The 22240-nt window shown below is 38.3% G+C and overlaps 1 protein-coding gene across 2 annotated transcripts in view; it reads right to left on the bottom strand.

Annotated features, from left to right (window-relative positions):
* Positions 1 to 8066: 8066 nt before the first annotated feature.
* The window catches only part of NTNG1 (netrin G1), a gene marked incomplete at its 5' end in the record, with an annotated part of 247964 nt that continues 233790 nt past the window's right edge, over positions 8067 to 22240 (bottom strand). For both annotated transcript variants that reach the window (XM_081324960.1, XM_081324961.1), the window contains one exon: positions 8067 to 8408. In XM_081324960.1, the coding sequence (XP_081181086.1) occupies positions 8173 to 8408 (236 nt within the window). In that variant the 3' untranslated portion in view covers positions 8067 to 8172. The remainder of the gene's footprint in view (positions 8409 to 22240) is intronic.

Raw genomic sequence — 22240 nt, 5'->3', positions numbered from 1 at the left:
GCTCAAAGTAAGGCTTACTGAGATTGTCCCTCAGATCAGATTCTGAAAGGTGGCTAATCCCACTATTCTAGCTATCTGTCAGAATTTACCACCTCCTCAGACCTGTCCCACATTTGGCAGATGGTTTTCTCATTGGCAGGATAATCCACCATTTGCTGCAGTTTAACTAGCTATGCAGTAAATGAGTCAGACAGTGTTGTGACCTGTCAGCCACTGGAGGACTCCGGAACCAACTCAGAGGAGGAAGCACAGGAGTGGGTGTCCGCCACAGCATCAGGGCCATGTGAAAGCTCTGATGGGGATGAAGGAATGGAGCTGTTGCAGTCAGGGACAGAGGCGGAGCCTTGGCCATCTGCCAGCCCCGAGATGGAAAGGTTGAGGCCTCCAAGCTTTGAGGCAAGAGATTCAGGAGAGGAGTATCACATGGGGCCAGTGATTGATGCATGGGCGCGGTGGAGGCTGAGGAGAGGAGAACAGCGAGAGGCTAGGGTCGGTCTTCGGGGCAGTCTTCACCACCCTCAGCTGTGGATAAAAAGCAGGGGTGGAGGCGAATAGGTGTGGCAGACAACTATTTGTCTCCCTGCCAGTCAGCCTCTTCTATTTGGAACTCCTGATCCTGGTTTGTAAACTTGCCGGAGTTTTCCTCAGACCCTGTGGCGCTGGGAGTAAGAGCACTTTCTGAGCCAGCTTGCCTGAAGGACTCTTGCTGCAAGCGTGGTAAGAGATGGAAATTACCGTAACTCTGGGTGTTGGGAGACTCCTGCAGGGGTAAAGGGAGCGAGCTCTGTTGTTTGGAGACAACTAAAAATGTTAACAGGTGGCTGTGTGAAACAGCTGGCATTCCTGAATAAAAAGAATATTGGAGAATTATTGGTGCATCTGTTGTGTTTGGGGAGTCGGGTCAGAATGGACAGCCTGTGTATTGAAGTTGAATTTTGTTGAACTGAACTATCACTGGCCCAATAATAATCTCTTTATTGCTAATGATTTGGAATAAGTGTCCTTCAAAGTGCCTTCAAACTATTTTTTTAAAAAGTTCAAAGCTACTCCAGAGTGACACTCTCAGAGTGACAGAATCACAAGGCAATAGTGCCAGATTACATACCTTCAATTATGAACACACCCTGAGTATAATTCTGCATTTCCAATTATAAGCACACCCTCAGTATAAATTCCGAAAGGGAATTCTTTGTGTAATTGCAAGGTTGATGGACAGTTTGATGGACAGGTTGTTCCAGGACTTCCAATAATCCCTGTCAACTAAGAACTAAGTTGATCAGTATCGAGAGAGGTACTTACAGACTGTTAAAAGATTTCAGTGTGCCAAATGAGATTTTCACCCTCCTTTTAAATGCAGACCTTTGGGTCACATCCCAATTGTTGAAACTGGAATTGGCCATTGTCAGATTAGGCAGCACTCAGTGAAACTTGTCTGAACTTGGGTCTGGTTAGTAGTTGGATGGGAAATCAGCTGGAGATTTTAGAGCTGTAATCAGACTGAGAAGTTAAAAAAAAACCCTACAAGATGGAAAACACTTTTTCTGTTAGTTGCCAAGGATGTGTCCATGTAATTCCCAGCACGGCATCTCTTTACTCTTTCTGAAGGAGGAAAAACTATATGGCAGTGTTTCTTAACCGTGTCAACTTTAAGCTGTGTGGACTTCAATTCCCAGAATTCATGGCTGGCTGGGGAATTCTGGGAGTTGAACTCTACACATCTTAAAGTTGTCAAGGTTGAGAAATATGGCTACAGCGAATAAAAAACCAAACCAAACCCAGAGTCACCTTAGATATACAGAGATATTAAAGACTTCTTACTGTTATTGTAATTTAGATTGGGTTGCAAATTTCAGTTTAATAAAATGTGCTCTACCTCTTAAGAAACAACGATAGCCGAAGTATAACTTTTATGACAATTGCCCTGTGTTTTCTTTCATCTGTTCTAATACATTTCCAGGAAGCTTAAATTCCACATTTTAATATTAGAAATCCACTTTAATTATAAGTAATCCTTGATGCTGTGTGCCAATCAGCTGTATTTGCATTTACACTTCTCGGTAAGGCTGCAATATAGTTTTTCTGTTTATTATCATGAGTACACTTCTGGTGTAAATCTACAATTTCATGTGGGATGGGGCTGGCAGTCACCCAAAATTTTAATTTATCTTTGCTTATCTTATTCCAGTATACCCTAAGAGGCTGCTGGTGTGAATAACAAAACAGACCACCAACTGCATTAGTACAGTGGTCTTCACACACTTCACTCTATGGTGCATTTGGGTTTTTTTTGGGGGGGGGGCGGCAGCAGGGGGGGGGCTTTAGCTCCCTGAGAAACCAATCTGGAAAAATCTATAGACTTTTTAGACTTTTTTGGGGTGTTGATTGCTCCCACAGACGATTGGCCAGGAAAACATTCATTCTCCTAGGAAAGAAGGAAAACCTACCAAAGAAATCCTAAAACTGTAGCTGCTGCTTGGGAGGGAGAGAACAACACATGGAGTTCTCCACGGACTTTGCTGGTGCTAATTATTTTCCAGTCAAGGCAATTATATTGATAAAATATTTGCACTGGGTCTGACAGAATATCTGCTCATCAGCAAATTCACCTCTGTTGCCAACTCTGGCTACTTGCTTTTGAAACCATGCTTGGTATTTTTGCCTCAATTTCTTCTTTCTGTTGCTCTGCCTTCTTGCTGTCACTCAAAATAATTGAGCTAATAAAAGGCAGGAACAAGAATTTATTACTCCTTGGGCTTCAAAATAAACTGTTTGCTGGAACAGCCCTTTCCACCCCCATGCTACTGTATAGCTTGACACTTCTTTTAAATATTAAATAAGGGTCTATTAAAGGTGAAATCGTGAAGAGATATTTTTATTTTTATTTTTGTGAATATGTGTTACAGGAGTTGTTTGTACACCTTGTTAGGTTAAAGTTTAGGATATATTGGAATATTTCAGATGGGCAGTTAACACGAGATCTACTGCTGTGTTATTACAGTCAAGCTCTGGGTCAGGGGTGTCAAACTCAATTTCATTGAGGGCCGCATCAGCATTGCGGTTGCCCTCGGGGGCCGGGTGGGTGTGGCCAGGGTGGGCGTGGCCTACTGGGTGGGTGTGGCTAGAGTGCATATGGCCTACTAGGTGGGCGTGGCCAGCTCTACATCATTCACATCAAGGGTACCTATGGGGGCCTGGGCAGGAGTGGGACAGATCTGGGGGTCTCTGGCAGAAGTAGGGTCTCTGGGCCAGGGCCAAGGCAGTGGGGGCCATTCCCTCACTGTTTCCAGGATGGCTTCGCAGGCCACATGAAACCGCTTCGCAGGCCGGATCTGGCCCCTAGGCCTTGTGTTTGACATGTCTGCTCTAGGTATTTTCCCCAAAAGAGTTTGAAAAATCTCTCTCAAGATTTCCAGAAATGCATTTGGATGATTTTCACTGAGATAACAAAGATGCAAGCAAATCACCTTAACTTGAAACACTATCACTTAAACCTCCCTTGGGGGAAAATGCTGTTCATGTTTGTGGGGCCAAGTTATTTAAAGATCTTACAGATTTCTCAGTGATGTTTATCCCTGCAAAATTTTCCCATAAGCTCCTCCTACTGAAGTCTCTAAGTTTGCTAATTTCTCTTCCTTTCTACACCTGTACCGCTAGGAATGGCCCAGCTTTGTGAGATTTTGGGATGTGACTGATTTTGTCCAGACTATCACTTTTATATCTATTTTATCTATATCCATTTTATAACAGAGGAAGCACTCAACAAATGATAGCTGTCTTCCAATATTCTCCAAAGCAGCTAAGAGCAGGATAAGAAGATTATCAATGGGAGAGCCTGTTATGTACTGGGCTCATTAGTAATACCACGTGGGTTGCTGGAGCAGCTAACGGCTATCCAGCAACCCAGACTACAAGTCTCCAGGGGACGCCGTGGCTCAGTGGGTTAGGACGCTGAGCTTGTCGATCAGAAGATCGACAGTTTGGCGGGTTAAATCCCGAGTGCCGCGTAACAGAATGAGCGCCTGTTACTCATCCCAGCTTCTGCCAACCTAGCAGTTCGAAAGCACGTAAAAATGCAAGTAGAAAAATAGGGACCACTACGGTGGGAAGGTAATAGCATTCCGTGCGCCTTTGGCGTCTAGTCACATGACCACGGAGACATCCTCGGACAAGCGCTGGCTCTTCGGCTTTGAAACGGAGATGAGCACCGGCCCCTAGAGTTGGAAATGACTAGCATGCACGTGTGGGGGAACCTTTACCTTTATTATATCATTCAGCTCCAAACATCCACATTATTTAATGAGATTTAGTGTGCTTATTGTATTGAATCCAATAAAATCCTTTCACACGAGCCTAAACATTTTAATTCCTGCACTTTCTTATCATTTTCCCCAAAAGCATACCTACTGTTGATCTCAATTACTGAAGATACACTTTGGCTGTACATTAGTACAAGGTGCCTTCTCTCTTCCACATCAACCCCATAATTCATTTCTTACCTTACAGCAGTAGCCATCAATCTTTGCAGCTCGGTGGGCCAGCTGGGAGGGAAAGATGGGAATTGGGCCATCTGAGTTGTGGACTGGCATGCATGCACACAGCTCGGCTTGAGGGAGTGGCAGGCTGGCGCACACATGTGTGAATGCCCGTCAGCGCATTGCCCACATAATTTGAGCTGTATTCATGAGAGCTCTGGCTAGCCACTCGCATGACCGAATTCCGAATAGGTCACGGCCCAGTAGTGGGCCAGGGGTTGCCCCCCCCTGCTTACCAGGACATAAGAAGCAGACTCCTCATGGATTTTCAAAGAATGTGGCCTAAGCATCCGATTTTGAGACCATTAGGCACAACACAGTCTTCTTAGGTAAAGCAGAAGCAAATCTTTCTCTATTGAAACCCTATTCTTTGAGCACATGTGCAAAAGAAAAGGGAATAATTTGCTTACAAAAGTTCTGTTGATCTGAATTAATATACGGTAACCATAGCATACATCTTTTTCACCGTAACCTGAATCTGTTTAATGAACATATGCATGTGTTTCCAGCAAGTACTATATAATAAAACAAATTGTCCTTGGTGGAATTTTGACAGCAAATATTATCATGGCCTGCAATTTTTTTTGTCTTTTCTTTATCTAGAGCTTTGAAATAACTTTGTAAAAACAATAAAGAGTTCTGGTATTATCCCTATGCTTCTACAACACTATTTCCAGTGGACTCTGGATCAGATAAGGCAGGAGAGCAATCATGACCTTTCAAGTGAAATTCTGCTGTTTATATGCGTGTGTGTGACATTGACACATGTACAAAAGGGAGAAAGCTTTGATTGAGATGGTGCTGTTCTAACTGCCATCTTTCCTCTTTTGATGTCCAGCTGATGTCACTGATAACTTTCATTACTGATTCTTAGAAAGAAATAATCTGGAATTTTACTTCTATTAGCTCAGAAACATGAGACACAAGGACCATGGACTGTTGATCAATCACTGTCTCACTACAAGCAGCCATAGGTCTATAGTTCGAAAAATCCTTCTCTGTAATCCTAATTCCACACAGAAGGGGGAGAATTAAAAATGCAAGGAGTCTGGCCCTTTATAGGAAAGTTAACTGCAATTCCAGGGGGAAACCAATAGTCTTATATATTTTATTCCCACTCTGTAGCTTGGATTGCTAAGGGAGAGACACAAACTATTTAGCCAGGATTCCCTTTAAAGCAGAGGTCCCCAACCTTTTGGGCACCAGGGACCAGTTCTGTGGAGAGAGGTTTTTCTCTGGACTGGAGGGCATGTGGTTTTGTGTGCTGCCTGCATGCCGTGGATGGGGCTTTGCTTGTTTGTGTGGACCAGTTGCTGGCATGCCACGGCCCAGTACTGGTCCACGTACCGGGGTTGGGGACCCCTGCTTTAAAGGAAAGGACCTTCAAAGGGGAAACCACAGAACCAGAAGTGGAGTGAGGCAAGACTCGTTTCCTATAGGAAAACCTATCAATGTGCTGCAGAAAGAAATACAAGCTTGCTTGGTTTCAACTGCACCACAACTAAGGTGGAAACAAATTTCCAACCTGGTTGATATTATCAAATTAGAGTTTTGTGCAGAAATGCCCTCAATATTTGACCACATGATGAAAAAAGGTTGAATAGTAATCAACATGTAATTGTTTCTTACCCACAGAAACGGTTATTTCCACTTCCATTCACCCAAATTAATTCCAGAGTCTCCTGTATGGACTAAATGTCTGTTGTTTCAAATAAAATGGCAAATAGAAAATCTTCTGGGTTGTGGCACCCTACACATTTTGGAAATATCTTCCACAAGCATTACCAGTACCGTCAGCCTTTTTTTTTCTAATTAGGCAAAATACTTTTTATGATCTTGGATTCTACGTTTCTTTAAAAGTTAATTTAAGGTTTTTTTAAAAACCATATCTTTGTTGTCTCAATTATCCTGTTAACATTTGGTGTCTAGTTGAACCCTTAAAAACAGGATATATGGTATCATAATTTCATCCACTTAACCAACAAGTAACATAAAGCTGAATTTTGATATTAAATGGTAATGCTGAATTTGGAATTTTGAGGGAAAGCTTCAACCAGAACATCTGAATTATCTGTGATGATAATACTGCATTAAATACTGGCCTTGATGAAAAGGGATTCATATTTTGCTCTAAAAAGTTAAGAGTTTTTAGAAAATGTGGGAAATTGCAGAAAGAAGAAAGAAGCTAGAAGTATTGTTATGCAAATGGAAACTTACTTGCACAGTGTTTGACTTGTGCCCATAGTTGTTAAAATGAATAGATGAATTAAACTGAAATTATAATAATAAATATTTTGATAATGCAATTTTCAGAATACTGTAACATCCTATTAAATGCTGTGGGTTTTACTTCCCAGTTAGAACTGCAGTCTAACTTGAATTGATTGGAGCTTATCCAGTGTCTGCTGACCTCAACAATTGATCTCATGTTATTGTCACCCTTAATTAATCTCTGTAGACAACATGGAGATTTGAGTTTTAACTTTTTGCTGTGCTTGCACAAGTCTGGACTGGAACTTCTTTGTCTTCTACCTGGTAAAATAATACCAAGAAACTGCAGTACTAATCCCCAGAAATAGTTTATGCAGGAATTTTTATTCTCTTAAATCTTCCAGTGTTAAAGCAACAAGAAAACATTTAGAATGTCCTTTGGTGGTAAGTTATTACACTTGCTATAATATGTAAACTGATATTCTTTGATGCCAGCACGTTGCCCATACAGAGAAATCTCTGTACAATTAAATGAATAAAAAAAGGGGAAAAAAGAAGTTTGAACTAAAAATCATCTCTTCCCCTCCCCCCCATCTGATTAAGATTAAAGTACATTACTCAATTGTTAACACAAATTGGCAATAATACAAAAAAATCTACGCCTTACGTTAGTCAAGAAAAATAACTTCATTTGATTACAAAAGGATAAATATACTTTCTTTTTGTCCTACTGCCACTCTTGTACAATAGGGGAGCACTGTGTCGATAGGGCACAGTGCTTCTAAGATATACAAGGATATGACCGGCTCGAGATTTATTGAGTTGGGGCTGGTACACATGTGCATTACTAACATCAGACAAAGAGATCGTTCAACCAACAAAGGTTACAGAGCAACGTTCACTAAAGCACAGTTGGAAAAGGGGATTAAGGGGCTGAAGCAGGCCAATATGGCAGCTTTGAAACAGATTTCCTTATACCCACAATGCACTGACAGCAAAGAATGCCTCTATTTGGTTGGTCCACACACTGGGAAGAGGTACAGAGTCACACCAGTTTGAAAGAGCAAGGTTGTTTTTTTTTTGTCATTTCTGTCTTGGATTTCCATCCGGGGGTGGCTACCCAAGCCTTTTTGAACCTGCGCAAGTGCCTACAGCTGTTGTTGTGTTGAGTAGTTGTAATAGTATTGGCAGCTGTCTCACTTAAGCTTGAGCCAAGAAGTAACAGTCTTGGATGGTTGGGTTGTCCACAAGGTATACATATGGCTTAGTTCAGTCAGGCCTTTTCTTTAGTCTCTCTATATATGTGAAAACTGTATAATTTCCCCCCCTTATTTTGAAAATTCTTATTTGCATCTGGTTCTTTTTCTTTCTTTTCTGGACACCTTCCTCTCAATGCAGTCTGAAGCCGATGTCTCCGAAGCTGCGTAGCTTAAAATATAAAAAGCCCACTTAATCCCAATGGAACAATTGGTGGTAGTAGAAGTAGCAGGGTTTGTATTGATATTGCTCCTTGCCCTGAACTTTTGCTGCAGCCATCTGGATCCACATCACAACTCCGCTTCTCACACAATACACCAGTATAGCCTTCCGGGCACTGGCAGCGTATATTGTTGTGGCATGTCCCTCCATTCTGGCAAATTTGAAGTTCATTGTCACATACGTTTGCTGTACGTTGGAGTGGGAAGGAAAAGAAAAGCATAATCAACACAAGACAATTGGTTAAGGAACACAATGACAAAGTGAAAAGCACTGGCTGTTTTCCTTAAAAGGTATTTTTAAAAAGGTGCATTAGCTCTACCATTAAAATGCCCGTCAGCAATACATACTAAGGGTCCTAACATGGCAACTTTTAATTTTACTTTGGGATTCTTACTACCAAGGATGATAAAAGCGCTCCTGTGATTTTTCTCTCTCTCTCCCTAATAACCAATTTAAATACTGTGCACCTTAACTTGGAGCATATCTTGATACGTGTGAGATCATATGTTATGCCACACTATTATGAAAATGCATAAATAAAATAAATCTCCCTTTGAACCATTTAAAACAGCCCAGTGTTCTAAAAGCTCAGGCGGCTGCTAGGAAAGCATTCTGGCTTCTATACAGCCACCCACTTTGGCACATGGAGATGGTTGGGAACAGCTTTCAAAGCATCCACACAAGGCTTGTTAAAGATAGGGTGGTTTTCATAAGTTGAAGAGAGATGCTTTGTTGATGTTTTACTCAACCCAATCTGTGCCACTAGAGGCACGGGTGTCATAATGGATAAAGGCAGTTTGTTTGCTTGGATACTCTTGCATACACTGACAATGTCAGACCCACGTATGGAAGCCATGATGGTTCCTAAACGGAAAATCGTTTTGACAGAAGGACTTGGCTCTTGCGATTAGTACACTGAAATATCTAATTCTTTAGCCAAGCTGTGCATTTGGGCAGATCAGTCTTGCTGGTCATCATTTTACTTTAGGCCACAATTGGCGAATTCCAAATCTCAGCATTTTCCTTCTGTCAAGAACTACTTGTGAAAAGTAGAAAGTCAGGTATAACTGTATCTATCCTTCTCCCTGACCTGCCAATTTTCCAGCTATGGAACATTACAGTTATCCTTTGAAGTGCTACAGCTTGTATTAAATGTAGTTCTGATTGTATTGGCAAGCTTCCAAGAACTATCTAGGATGCTCAGAAATTGTACCATGAATTTCATGAGAAACTATTTTTAACGCAATCCTTATCAGGTAATCAAGTAATCTTGGGTTCATGCACATAGATCTGAGTTTTCAATATTGTGCTTATTGATAGAAAGTGTTTGAATCCATTGGGATTAATATATTTTTATGCATTATAGCAGGGGTCCCCAACCCCCTGCCTGTGGACTGGTACTGGGCCGCAGCAAGCAACCGGTCCACACAAACAAGCAAAGCCCCATCCATGGGATGCAGGCAGCCTGAGAAACCACGCCCCCTCCAATCCATGGAAAAACCTCTCTCTGCGTAACCAGTCTCTGGTGCCCAAAAGGTTGGGGACCTCTGCATTATAGGATTAATTTGGTCAGGTTCCTAGTAATTCTGTTCCTCTATGAGTGCACATGGAGGTACTGTTTCTTGGTTCTTTAGCCAGAGTCAAGTAGTTAGAAGCAACAAAGCCTCTGTACGCCATGATTATTTCATTAATCATCAAAGCCAATATTTGCAGCAAGTAGCACACAAATCAAGCATATAAAAATGCAGCATCCTGCTGCTGTGAATAAATGAGAAATGAGTCCTTCCCACTGAGAAGTTTTTACATGTAAAAAAAATAAGCTAAAAGCGTGAAGGGAATATAGTGCAGCAAAGAAAGCATGCATCCTGATGAACAGTGGTGCAACCAAATATAAAAAGAAATAGCAAAGCTTTTTTCACGGATCACTTCTACATCTACAAATGTAGATGACAAATCAGAAACACAAAACTTGTATTAACCACTATGTGTAACAGGTAAGGAATTATCATTCATACAGAACCACGTGGACCTATTTTAATATTCTTCCTTCCTTGTATTCCGCCCCCCCCCCCCGCTTATACATCCTGTCAATCTAATCTATCTTTTTTAAAGACACTGATATATTAGACTCTACAAGCAACCCCATGTTCACAGGCTTTTCTTTTCCAGGATTGGATCTAACTCCAGTTACAAATCTCTCATGAAAGTCCTTGGCAAATTCTTGCAATCTCTTGAAGGAGCTAGCACTGGGCAAAGTAGAACAATATCAGACATTATAATGAATTTTCCCACATCAATATTTCTTTATTTGTACCTTCTAGCTAGCTGACCACTGCCCATGCTCTTCTATGTTTTATTTTCCTAAATGTTATCTCAATTTAATTTTTTTGGGGGGGCACAGTGCCTAGGGAGTCATATATTAGCAAGAAAGCAATCTGACAAGTCTGACGAATGATGTTAAAAGTGATGAACAAACTATTCTTAAAGATAAAACTCCAGATTCACTATTGGAAACCTCTGCTGTAATGTAACCTACGGTGAGGCTTTACCAAAAGAACATGGTGTCCTATCTATCTGAAACTGCTCTTTAGACTACCAATGCAGTCATGTCTTTTGATGTCTGAATCCATCCTGAGACTAAATGGTACAGGACTGCTGTTGGAGATTTTAAAATGATTGCTTAATGAACTGGGCTCTCATTGTAGGAGACAAGTAATCCAGTGCTGGGATTCAGCCAGTTCGCACCACTTCAGCAGAACTGGTAGCTAATTTTTTTGTTGCCCAGGCCCAGAACGGTCTTCTGGAAGCAGCATCCACACAGAAAACTGGTTGTTCACATATTTGAATCCCACCACTGAAGTAATCCAAACGTTCCATTTGAAGAGAACTTCTGATAAGCTGCTTAGGATCCATGGTCTAAATTACTATTTCCTTGGTTTACAGAACATGCTATATTCTACATCCCTGATACATCACAGAACTTAGTCATAATTCAGTATTATAGGAATATGCAAAATCCTCATAATTCTTGATTTTTATGTATATATTTCAAACTGCTAAATATTCAGGATAATTATCTGTAAAAAATTGAACATACAGATATTAAATACTGTTTAAAATGCAATATGAAATGTAATATGGATTCAATTGTAAATTCAGTTGTTATTTTTATAATTAGTTCTGTACCAACACTCAAATTCAAATTCATTTAACTATAGTCAATGACCAGCAAAGTTAAAAAACATCTCAGAAATAATGGTCCAACACAACAAAGATAGCATAACAATACATTTTTTTTAAAAAAGGTAAGACTTTGTCCCCCTCAATTAAATGTAAAACAGACTACAATTTAAGATCAAATATAAACAGGTTAAAATAGGAATCCTGCAAAAGGAAAAAAAATAAAAACAAAAATTTCATAATGTTATCACTTCAGCAATAAGACATCTTACTTGTTCTTATGGAAATCAATGCAGGCAGAAACATAGCAACTTGATTGAGGTTAGTAGGATTTCAATCTTAGTAAGAAACAATCACCTCTCTCTGATTAGAGATTAGATTTTTGTTAATAGGTGTTAAGCATTTGTTTACACATAATTTGAAGCACAGGGAATGGAGATCTAGTACTGCTGAGAGTAAGAAGCTGAAACACACCAAAACTGGAGAAACAAGCTGGAACAAGATGTTTGCTGGTATAATGTTCCTAATTTATAGCCCACCCACCACCTAATGTTGGCTGTGGCCTCCAAATCTGTCCAAGTTATGTCAAAGATTCTCGTTGCTTTAGTATCCTCTAAACCTAGGGCAGCAAAGTGTTGCCAGAACGATCACAATAACACAGAGTTGAGTTTTTTTATTTTCTTTCCACCTTGATGAAAAGCCATCAAGGAGAATTAATGAAGCTTTGAAAATGGGTTTGAGACAGTAAAAGAATCAGCAAACATGGACTCTCACCTCCAATGAAATCAAACCAGTTTCTGTGGGGAACAAAGCATAGTACTGTATATGGAAGAGCACTTGTAGAAGCATAGTCTGAATGATGTATAAGGATTTTAAATAAATGTAGGTGGATTCCTGTGCATTTCCCAGCATTACAGTTTCTAACTTTGAAAATGGTCTGCATTTCTCTCCTCTGGAGTAAAAAAACATCCCAAATTGCTTTAGTGTTATTATTGGCTTTGGCAGAAATAGTTCTAACTTGTTTCCTCCAAGCTCCAGAGGCTTGAAAAATTACATTAAAGTATTTTAAAGTTGAAGCTTCTTCAATTTTATTATTTCCAATTTTCCATTGAGTTTGTGGTGACTAGGTCTTCCCTAGAAAGGCATTATTTTGATCATAGAGTGACTTGCAGAATTTTGCTAAGGCCTGAGGCTGATCTCCAGATGCTCTGAAGCCCCTTCTCTGCAAGGTGACCAACACAAAAGGGATGATCTCAATTTTTCCACTCCTTACTAATCTGCTCTTCAAGACATTCCCTAATGAAATGTGGAAATTCCTTAAGAGCTGACAGCTTTATCCTGAGTCATACTGAAAGTAAAAGAGAGTGCACAACAGCAGTGCTTGGATACTCTGGCAGTTACCTAGAAAGCAGAGTCTTGGTGTCTGATGTTGAGCCGACTTCTAATTTCCTGCATGCAAATGAGTTGAATAATGAAGCTCTTCTACTTCCTCTCCAGCATGCCGTGCCATAATTAATATGAGGGCAACCAACAGGCATCCCTGAAACATGTTTTTATGGTTCTAATGTATTTTTTATGACCCATTGACACAACACTGAAATGTATCTAGCATTTCAGATCTGCAAATGTCACAACTGCATATTAAGTTATAATAAATGCTGCTCGCTCAGAAAATTAGGCCGATGACTGCCATATGTCTGCATTTTAATACAGCACATACAATGTGCTTAATTGGGCAAATTTATATTGCAAGTATCAACCGAGAGGTAGAATACGCTATAAACAAATCTGATGAAGTTTCCAGTTTGAAATTTTTTTGCAAAAGCGACAAAAGAAACGAATGTATAATAAAAAATCAGGCATAGATATTAATTATTTGTGAATCTCCACCTCCTTTGGAGGTCTGCTTCACATAGACATGTGTATTGATTACTCATAATTTGATGACTGGCACCCATTGGTATGTCAACGACATTTGGAAGAAAGCTGCATTGAATCCAGTAATATTTACACTCAGATAACAGCACTTAATACTACAGCATTAATAGATTGCTTGCATTGATCTGACTTTATTTTTCTTGTGATATGAGAACTACATTCAGAAAGCACTGAAATTCCTTCTCTTTGAATAGTTATTAAGTAATTTTGAAGACATGCTTCTACGGCTTGAGTATTCATTTCCATTTAAAGCCGCAGTCTGATTAATTATTATTCTTTGTAATAAACTCCAAAGTAAGTTTGTAAAAGACTGTGCTATGGTATTCTGATTCATGTTTTGGATATCTGATTTACATCTGAGTGTTCATTTCATTTGGCTGGAGCCTAAGAAGCGTTTTGCAAAATATGTAGCTTAAAGGGAAGAGAACAGGTTTGAAAACAGCAACCATATCCATATTGTTAATATTGGTTATCACTGGCTTTAAATAATGAATGATAAACCAATGGCTACTTAAATACTTCTCTTAATTGTAGCTGTCATCTTACTTTTCTTTGGATCTTGAATGCAAATTAGGATATTTTCACATGTTTGCCTGTTTATATACTGTACATATTAGATTTAGTTTCAGCTTATTTTTTTTTGTAAAATTTTGACTTCTATGCCTATGGATTTAAAGGCATTCTCTATCATGCATCCAGTTTTGGTCACCATGATGTAAAAAAGATGTTGAGACTCTAGAAAGAATACAGAGAAGAGCAATAAAGATGATCAGGGGACTGAAGGCTAAAACATATAAAGAAAGGTTGCTGGAATTGGGTACGTCTAGTTTAATGAAGAGAAGAACAAGGGCTGACATGATAGCAGTGTCCCAATATCTCAGGGGTTGTCACAAAGAAAAGGGAGTCAAGCTATTCTCCAAAGCACCTGAAGGCAGGACAAGACGCAACGGATGGAAATTGATCAAAGAAAGAAGCAACCTAGAACTAAGGAGAAATTCCTGACAGCTAGAACAATTAATCAGTGGAATAACCTGCTTCCAGAAGCTGTGAATGCTCCAACACTGGAAGAATTGGACAGCCATTTGTCTGAAATGGTATAGGGCAGGGGTAGGCAACCTTGACTCTTCTATGACTCATGCACTTCAAGTCCCAGAATTCCTGAGCCAGCATGGCTGGCTCAGGAATTCTGGGAGTTGAAGTCCACGAGACATAAAAGAGCCAAGGTTGCCTACCCCTGGTATAGGGTTTCCTGCTTGAGCAGGGATTGGACTAGATGACCTCCAAGGTCCCTTCCAATATATCTATATATATTTAATCCCATTTATATCCCACTCTTCTCTGAAGACTCAGGGCGGCTTACAATCTAAAGCACAAATCAATGTGCTTAGCAATAGCTTTCATTCTATGTATATGCCTTATTATTATTATTATTATTATTATTATTATTATTATTATTATTATTATTATTATTATTATTATTACTACTACTACTGTTGTAGCATTTTATCAAAAAATACTGTAAGCTCCACCTTAATCATTAATGCCGATACATTTGACCTTCCATAAGGACAAAAAAATGTGTTTTTTGATACTGCCTTAATGAAATAAAAACTATCTCAAAGTTCATAAACATTCCATCGGCAGCCTAATCCAGTGTACGATGTGCAATTAAGTTTAAGTTGCTATGCACAAATTGCAGTGTTGCTTTTGGACAGAGTTCTTCAGACTTGGCCCTTTTATGACTTGTGGACTTCAACTCCCAGAATTCCCCAGCCAGCATGCCTGCTTTAGGACAACATATCTGTCACTCTGATAACTGTAGATTTGTTTTTACTGAGAGATAGTAAGGGAACTTTCTACTTTCATTTTTCATGATGACTGAAAACCATAACCATAGATGCTAATTATATCCACTTTTCACAAAACCTCCGTACCTTCCGACGCGACTTAAAAACTTTCCTGTTCCAGCAGTCCGGCCTGGCATGATAGCGTTAATTGGGGTCCCAGTTTGTTTTCACTATTGTTTTTATTATTTTTATTGTTCATCTGTATACCTTCCTTCCTCTGTACACCGCCCCGAGTCCCTCGGGAGAAGGGCGGTTTATAAAAACTAATAAATAAATAAATAAATAAATAAATAAAATCATTAATATTCAATCTTAGTCATCCCTGCAGTTTTTATTTCTACCCAGTCCAAAAAATTACCCATATCTTAGAAATACATACTTCTCCTTGTGGATCTCTAGGGGATTACATAGCTACGAGTGGAAGAAAACGTTTTCCTTTCCTATCAGGTAGCTGAAGTTAACGCACTTTATGCCTTTTTATCAGTTAATGACATTTTGGATGGAAGGTTCTACTATTTTGAAAAGGAAAATTTCAATGTGGAAATATAAACAGTATATTTTTAGCTCTAGTTTCATCTTCCATGTTATAATGAAAGTCATCAACTCGAAAAAAGAAAGAATCTCACAATTGTTGGTCCGTGGGAAAAAAATATCATTGTGGTTAAAAGAAACAGACCTCATTAAAAAAACCCTGAATACTTTAAATAGAAGTAAAAAGAAGTGGAAAGCTATCTTGAATCTAAATGCCACAGCTGGAAATGATTATTAATTCCAAACGACACTTTCTTTTTGATAGCTTACCTTGACATAGCAAGTTAGTAAGTCTGGCAATGCAAGAAACTTCTCGTTAGCAATTGCATTAAGCAGAAGTATTACTTGGAGCTTTCCTTCTGCCTAGAAGTGAAAGGTTGCTATTGAACAATTTGATCTGTTCGCTATCTTTGATGAAAATAGATTAGAATTGATAAGACAAAACTGAGACAGAAATCTTGCATACTATTTCCCTCTGATCTGGGTCACTGTAGGCTCTATTCATAGACCATATTTGAGAATAGATGAACATATAGATGATAACTAACATCACCCAAGAATGTATATTTTATGGCCATCAGAATTGGACCAGATCAGTCTGTATCCCCATTGCATATCTGTGTTCCAAAATAACCGCAGCAAATTTCTGATTGTAAATTGTTTTAGAAAAAACCTGAATCAAGGATTATGTTTATAGACAAAATGTTTTGATATGTACTGTTAAAGGTTTGTTTGTGATTGCATTTTTTTTGTTTTGCTTTTTAAAACAGGTAATTGCTATTCAAAAGCTGTCTGCTGTGATAAGTGTATTTTTTCCCCCATGCAAAATCCCTGAAAGGAACGGTGCATTCCACTATTTATGGGGAATTTGTAACCTCACAATAATAATTTCAATGTACGATGAAGGGTCAGATCTGGTTAGATTTCAAAATGCAAAATTGACTCAAATCATTAAGCATCCTCCTCATAAATAAAACAGTGAGACCTTCTCTATTGCATTTGTAATGTGGAATGGCAGTTCTTTCAAAAGACTCATCTGTTGTTATACTGTTCAGTTATGTTTTGTAGCCAACCCAATACTTAACCTGTTTAAAATAGTCTTGACTTTGCAGATGGCTTTGAATTAAAAGAAGAAATGATGAGAAATTTCTCGAGTTTTTCTGACTCCCCAAATGAATTTTCGGGTGCTAACAAGAGAATGGATGCTCTAGAACTCTTTTCAGCTAAGTGATAATAAAACACTGAAGACTGGGTCAAGCTCTTCATAAATAGCAAAACCATCATGATCATGATCATCTGCAGTTGTGAATACCTTTTATTTTTTAATTAATGACTGTACATTGGACAGAACAAAAGACATATTTACCGGTAAAAGCATCTTCCCAGAGCATGAAACTCTTTTCAAGATCTTGAGAAGTAAGAACTGACAGGAATGGTGAACCAACTGAAAGAACATGCTAGAATTCTTGGGCATGCTATTTTCTCCTCCAACTGTATACCAGAGATATTCAAAATGGTGTGCACCATTGCTTTTTTGTGTCTATGCAGAGAACATTATTTTGAACATCAGGCACACATCTAAAGTGATGTATCAATCTCCATAAACCTCTACAATATGGCACTGACGGAAGCTGTGTGCTACATTGACTTCAGTAGAGAATGGCAAAAAGATACAAGATGGTTGTATGTGACTGCTATTGTCTTGATGGGGAAAAAGCAATTGAAGAAGGGCTGACCCAAAATATTAAGAGTTAGACAAAAGGACAGCTTGGTACCCTTCAATTCTGTCATACATACTTTGAATCAGGACATTTAACACAAGGTCCATAAGGGAACATTTCTTACTTGATTTCATAATTAACACTGCAATAATATCACCTGTCCTAATACAGAGAATGGGGAATAAGCAACTTAACTAATGTAAGCTCTGATTCAATTTTTCATTTCTCTAGGAAGAAGTTATTTAAACCTGAGACTATTTCTTGATCTTATCACAGAAGAGAATCTCAGGGGCCAAAGAGTAATAAATTACTGGGTGGATCTTAGCATTAAATCTGAAAAAGAAAGAAATAATGCTGGTGTATTTACTTATCAACAATTTTCTAGGGCTTATATGATTATTTTGGTATCCTTGACTTTTCATTTTGTTCCTGAACACATTATCTTTCACCAGATATTTTTAGTTTTCCATTCCTTTTAAAATTAATTAACACATAGGAACAATAATGCTCTCAATAGCAAAAGGAAATTCAGAATAAAAATGTCCTTCAAATATTTTTCTGCAATCATTCTACAATTGAGTCATACACCTTATATGGGAATTTTAGTAAGTCTGTTATTTGTTAACTGCAACCTTTTCATATTTCTTAACTTTTCTGCAAAGGTTTTGCCAGCTCCCTGTTTTGTGCGAAATCAAATTATAGAATAAAAGTTCTTTTATATTACATTTGAATGAAAAAGTTTCTATTCTTACACAGTAGTAAGTCTAAAAAGATAGAAATGTTACATATATATGATTTATGCTACACTTTAGTGAACCAAAAAAGCAATTTGCAACTCTAAAAACAATTATTTATAGAGTATCTGGATATTTTTTTATAGAATGTAATACTACATGCTAAAAAAGTGGGAACAGTGAACTAAGATAATAAATAGTATTGTCAATCATCCACTTGATCAAACAAGTAAATTATATTTAAAATAAACAATTAGTAAAAACACATTCCTGCAAAACAAATGTGAACTTGAAAATAGAAGCTCATTTTACCTTGATCTACTTAGAAAATAAACCTTAATAAATTCAGAGGGGTTATTCCCTAAACAAATTTTCACAGCACTGTGGCTTGACACAATTAATAATTGTTCAACTGAATTTATCAAATCCAATGGGAATATTTTCAAATAATTGTTCATTGAAAGCACTTACCGTATCATACTTAAAGTGTTTCTTTGAAACTATATTAGGATTCCAGTAAATAAATACTTTTTTCTAAAACTTATCTGGCTTTTAGAGATCAAGTTATATATTTTTTTCTGATTAAGTTACTCCTGATCAGGCTGAACAGGATTTCATCATCCCTTCTAAATCCAATATACTTTATGTTGTTATAACCCCAGGAGTTCTAAATGACTTTCCATTTTTTCATTTAGATATTTTTCATGCAATAAATCTAACCTACAGGTTTGAAACCACAATTCTTTCTGATTAGTGGAAGAGTGTACATAAGTCTCATGGTACTTTGGAACAAAGAAACTAAAATTATTTTTTCCCCAAGATTCTTATGTCCCCACAAAAATTATGCTGGCATATAGTCAATTTCTGTGATATGTAACAGCAAAAACACAAGTTCCTATGGATACTGGAAGGACAAAACCAAACCAAAAAAATTCCTACAAAATGTTGGAAAAATGTAAGGGAGAAAAAAAAATAGATTTCAACATAGCACAAAAGAATGATTTTCTGTGTTATCCAGACACAAATCACATTGTTATGACAGGAACGATTAGATGACAAGAAATTGCTTTCTAAAATGGCTGAAATTGAAAAGAAATCCCGGATTAGTAATTTAAGAATTATTATTGTTTCAGAGGGAATGGAGTATTTAGAGGCGAAATTGGTTAAGAGGTTGTAAAATTTGATTTAGATCAAACACTTTCACGGAGAAAATTATTAGGGATGAGAAAAGAATTGTCAACTTTAACCTTGCCATTAACCTTTATTATTGCCCTAACAATAAATCAGTCCGTTATTAAGATCCAAAGGCTGCTTTACTAATCCAAGGGGCACAATCAAACTTGAGAAGTCTAGAGAAAGCAGTCAATGCGAAAATCATTTTTTTAAAAAAAATCCCATTTATATCCCGCCCTTCTCCGAAGACTCAGGGCGGCTTACAATCTAAAGCACAAATCAATTTCAAAGACATGAAGCTAGTAATAAGAGGCAGAATCAGCTCTGCATGTTTAGCTTATAGAAAATGAAGGAAAAATCAGAATGTTTAAATATGAAACCCATAATAGAGAGCAAATATTTTCATGTATGGTAAAATCTTTAAAATGCTTACAATTTCAAACTAACATAAGGAAGAAAAAAAAAGAACAGCTGAGTATTCATGAGTAACTATGTATAAAAATAGTTCTATGTATAGTGCTGTGCATAGAAGAATCCAGAACTATTTCAGAACATCTTCAGGTAGCTTCCAACATTAGGTTTAAGAGCAGGACTAAATAATAGCAATAGAAATAGCAATAGCACTTAGACTTATATGCCACCACATAGTGCTTTACTCTGGGCAGTTTACAAATGTCAGCATGTTGACCCCAACAATTTGGGTCCTCATTTTACCAACCTTGGAAAGATGAAAGGCTGAGTCAACCTTGAGCTCCATCAGGACCAAACTCCAGGCCAGGGTCTTCAAACTTGGCCCTTTTATGACTTATGGACTTCAACTCCCAGAATTCCTCAGCCAGCATGCCTGGCTGAGGAATTCTGGGAGTTGAAGTCCACAAGTCATAAAAGGGCCAGGTTTGAAGACCCCTGCTCCAGGCTGTTTGCTGGAGTTTGCATGAAATACAGTATTCTAATCACTGCGCCAGCATGGCTCCTAAGTAACAGATATTTCACTCTCTGTCTCTCTGATTTCAACACGTTCAATTAAGTCCCAGGACAAGAGTTCAACAGGTAAGATGATTGTACTATTCCATTAGCATGAACTCAGTATCCTGAGATATATAATGCTTAAAGGTAAAGGTAAAGGTTCCCCTGCACATGCGTGCTAGTTGTTTCCAACTCTAGGGGTCGGTGCTCATCTCTGTTTCAAAGCCAAAGAGCCAGCGCTTGTCCGAGGATGTCTCTGTGATCATGTGGCCGGCATGACTAGACACTAAAGGCGCACAGAGCGCTGTTACCTTCCTACCGTAGTGGTCCCTATTTTTCTACTTGCATTTTTATGTGCTTTTGAACTGCTAGGTTGGTAGAAGCTGGGACGAGTAACAGGTGCGCTCACTCTGTTACACAGCACTTGGGATTCAACCTGCCAAACTGCCGACCATCTGATCAACAAGCTCAGCATCCTAACCCGCTGAGCCACCGCGTCCCTTTTTATATAATGCTTAGAAAGTCTTATTATTATTGGCTTGATGTATTCCAATCATATTTGAACATGTGATGCAGCTGTATGCCATGTGATCTGGTCTTGTTCATTAACCCTGGAACATGACAATCCAATTCCAAAGACAGAACAGTACATGCATGACTAAACATGCATCAGAAGATGCCGGTTCTCCCTGCTGATTGGGTGGCTTCTGCTTTTGGTACTAATACAATTCCTGCTTTCAATCATTTTGTTTGATCCTTGAGTACTAAATGAAAAATATGTACTGAGATAGAGGAACATAGATTAGATCAATACAACTTCTTTATAAGCAATTGCTACCAACAATCCTGGAGCAGTTTTTCAGGGAAATCTTACAATGCAATATGATCTTGTGGCTACTGCAGAGCAAGATGTGTTTTATTATTGCTTAATTAATTCTTAATTAGGGATGTGCGCATTTTTTAAAAAAAATAATTATGGCTCTGTCAAAGAAATGCAACTGTCTAATATTTCTCAGAAGCTGTATACTATCTTAGATGAACTTTACACTTGCTAAGATATACATACGCTTTACTTATTTTCATAAGTCAGTTCGATCGATACACTGAAAGACTTGAGTCTGCTCTAAAAATTTGTGTATCAACATTCTAAAAAAAATTATGGGAACAATTATTCCATATTTGAGTTGCAAAAGGATATTTTTAGACCTCTACTTGCACACAATCTTACATTGTTTTCTGTCTTAAATCATGTGAAATGGAATTTTAATTACCATTTCTCTATTGTTATACAGAAAGAGAGATTTCAAGTTAATTCTATCTTTTCATGTTGCTGTGATTTTGATTCAGAAAAAGTGAGCAGCTGAGGTGTTGTTGTTTTTTTGACACTTTGGACAAAATTCTGCTCTATTCCTAGTTGGAAATTACTTTTTTTAAAAATGCCTAGACCAGTGATGGCAAACCTTTTAGAGACCGAGTGCCCAAACTGCAACCCAAAACTCACTCATATATTGTCAGGTGCTGGGTAGGTGTGGACCATTGGTTGGGTGTGGCCAATTGGTTGGGTGTGGCCCATTCAGTGGGTGTGGCCGATTGGGTAGGCATGGCTGCGGTGGTAATGGCTGACTGGGTGGGACTAAAAATTCAATCAATCAATTCCAACTTTGCGAGATCTTTTTTTCCCCCATGAGAAGTTGGAATTGATTGATTGATTGAACCTTTTTTCTTTTTTTTTTGCACACGACGGCGGAAGCCTAAAGTGAAAATGTTTTATAAAACTCAGCTGAAGGCCTAGAACTGGGGCGATGGCATGCATGCCCACAGAGAGGGCTCTGCATGCCACCTGTGGCACACGTACCATAGGTTCACCACCACAGGCCTAGACTGTAGCTTACACAATGTAAAAGTGAAAAGGGAAATGTGAATAGAAT

This window comes from Vipera berus (genome assembly GCF_964194415.1).
Source record: "Vipera berus genome assembly, chromosome: 3".
NCBI lineage: Eukaryota > Metazoa > Chordata > Lepidosauria > Squamata > Viperidae > Vipera > Vipera berus.
The sequence above is the reverse complement of the archived record's forward strand: the minus strand, read 5'-3'. Positions and strand labels throughout refer to the sequence as shown.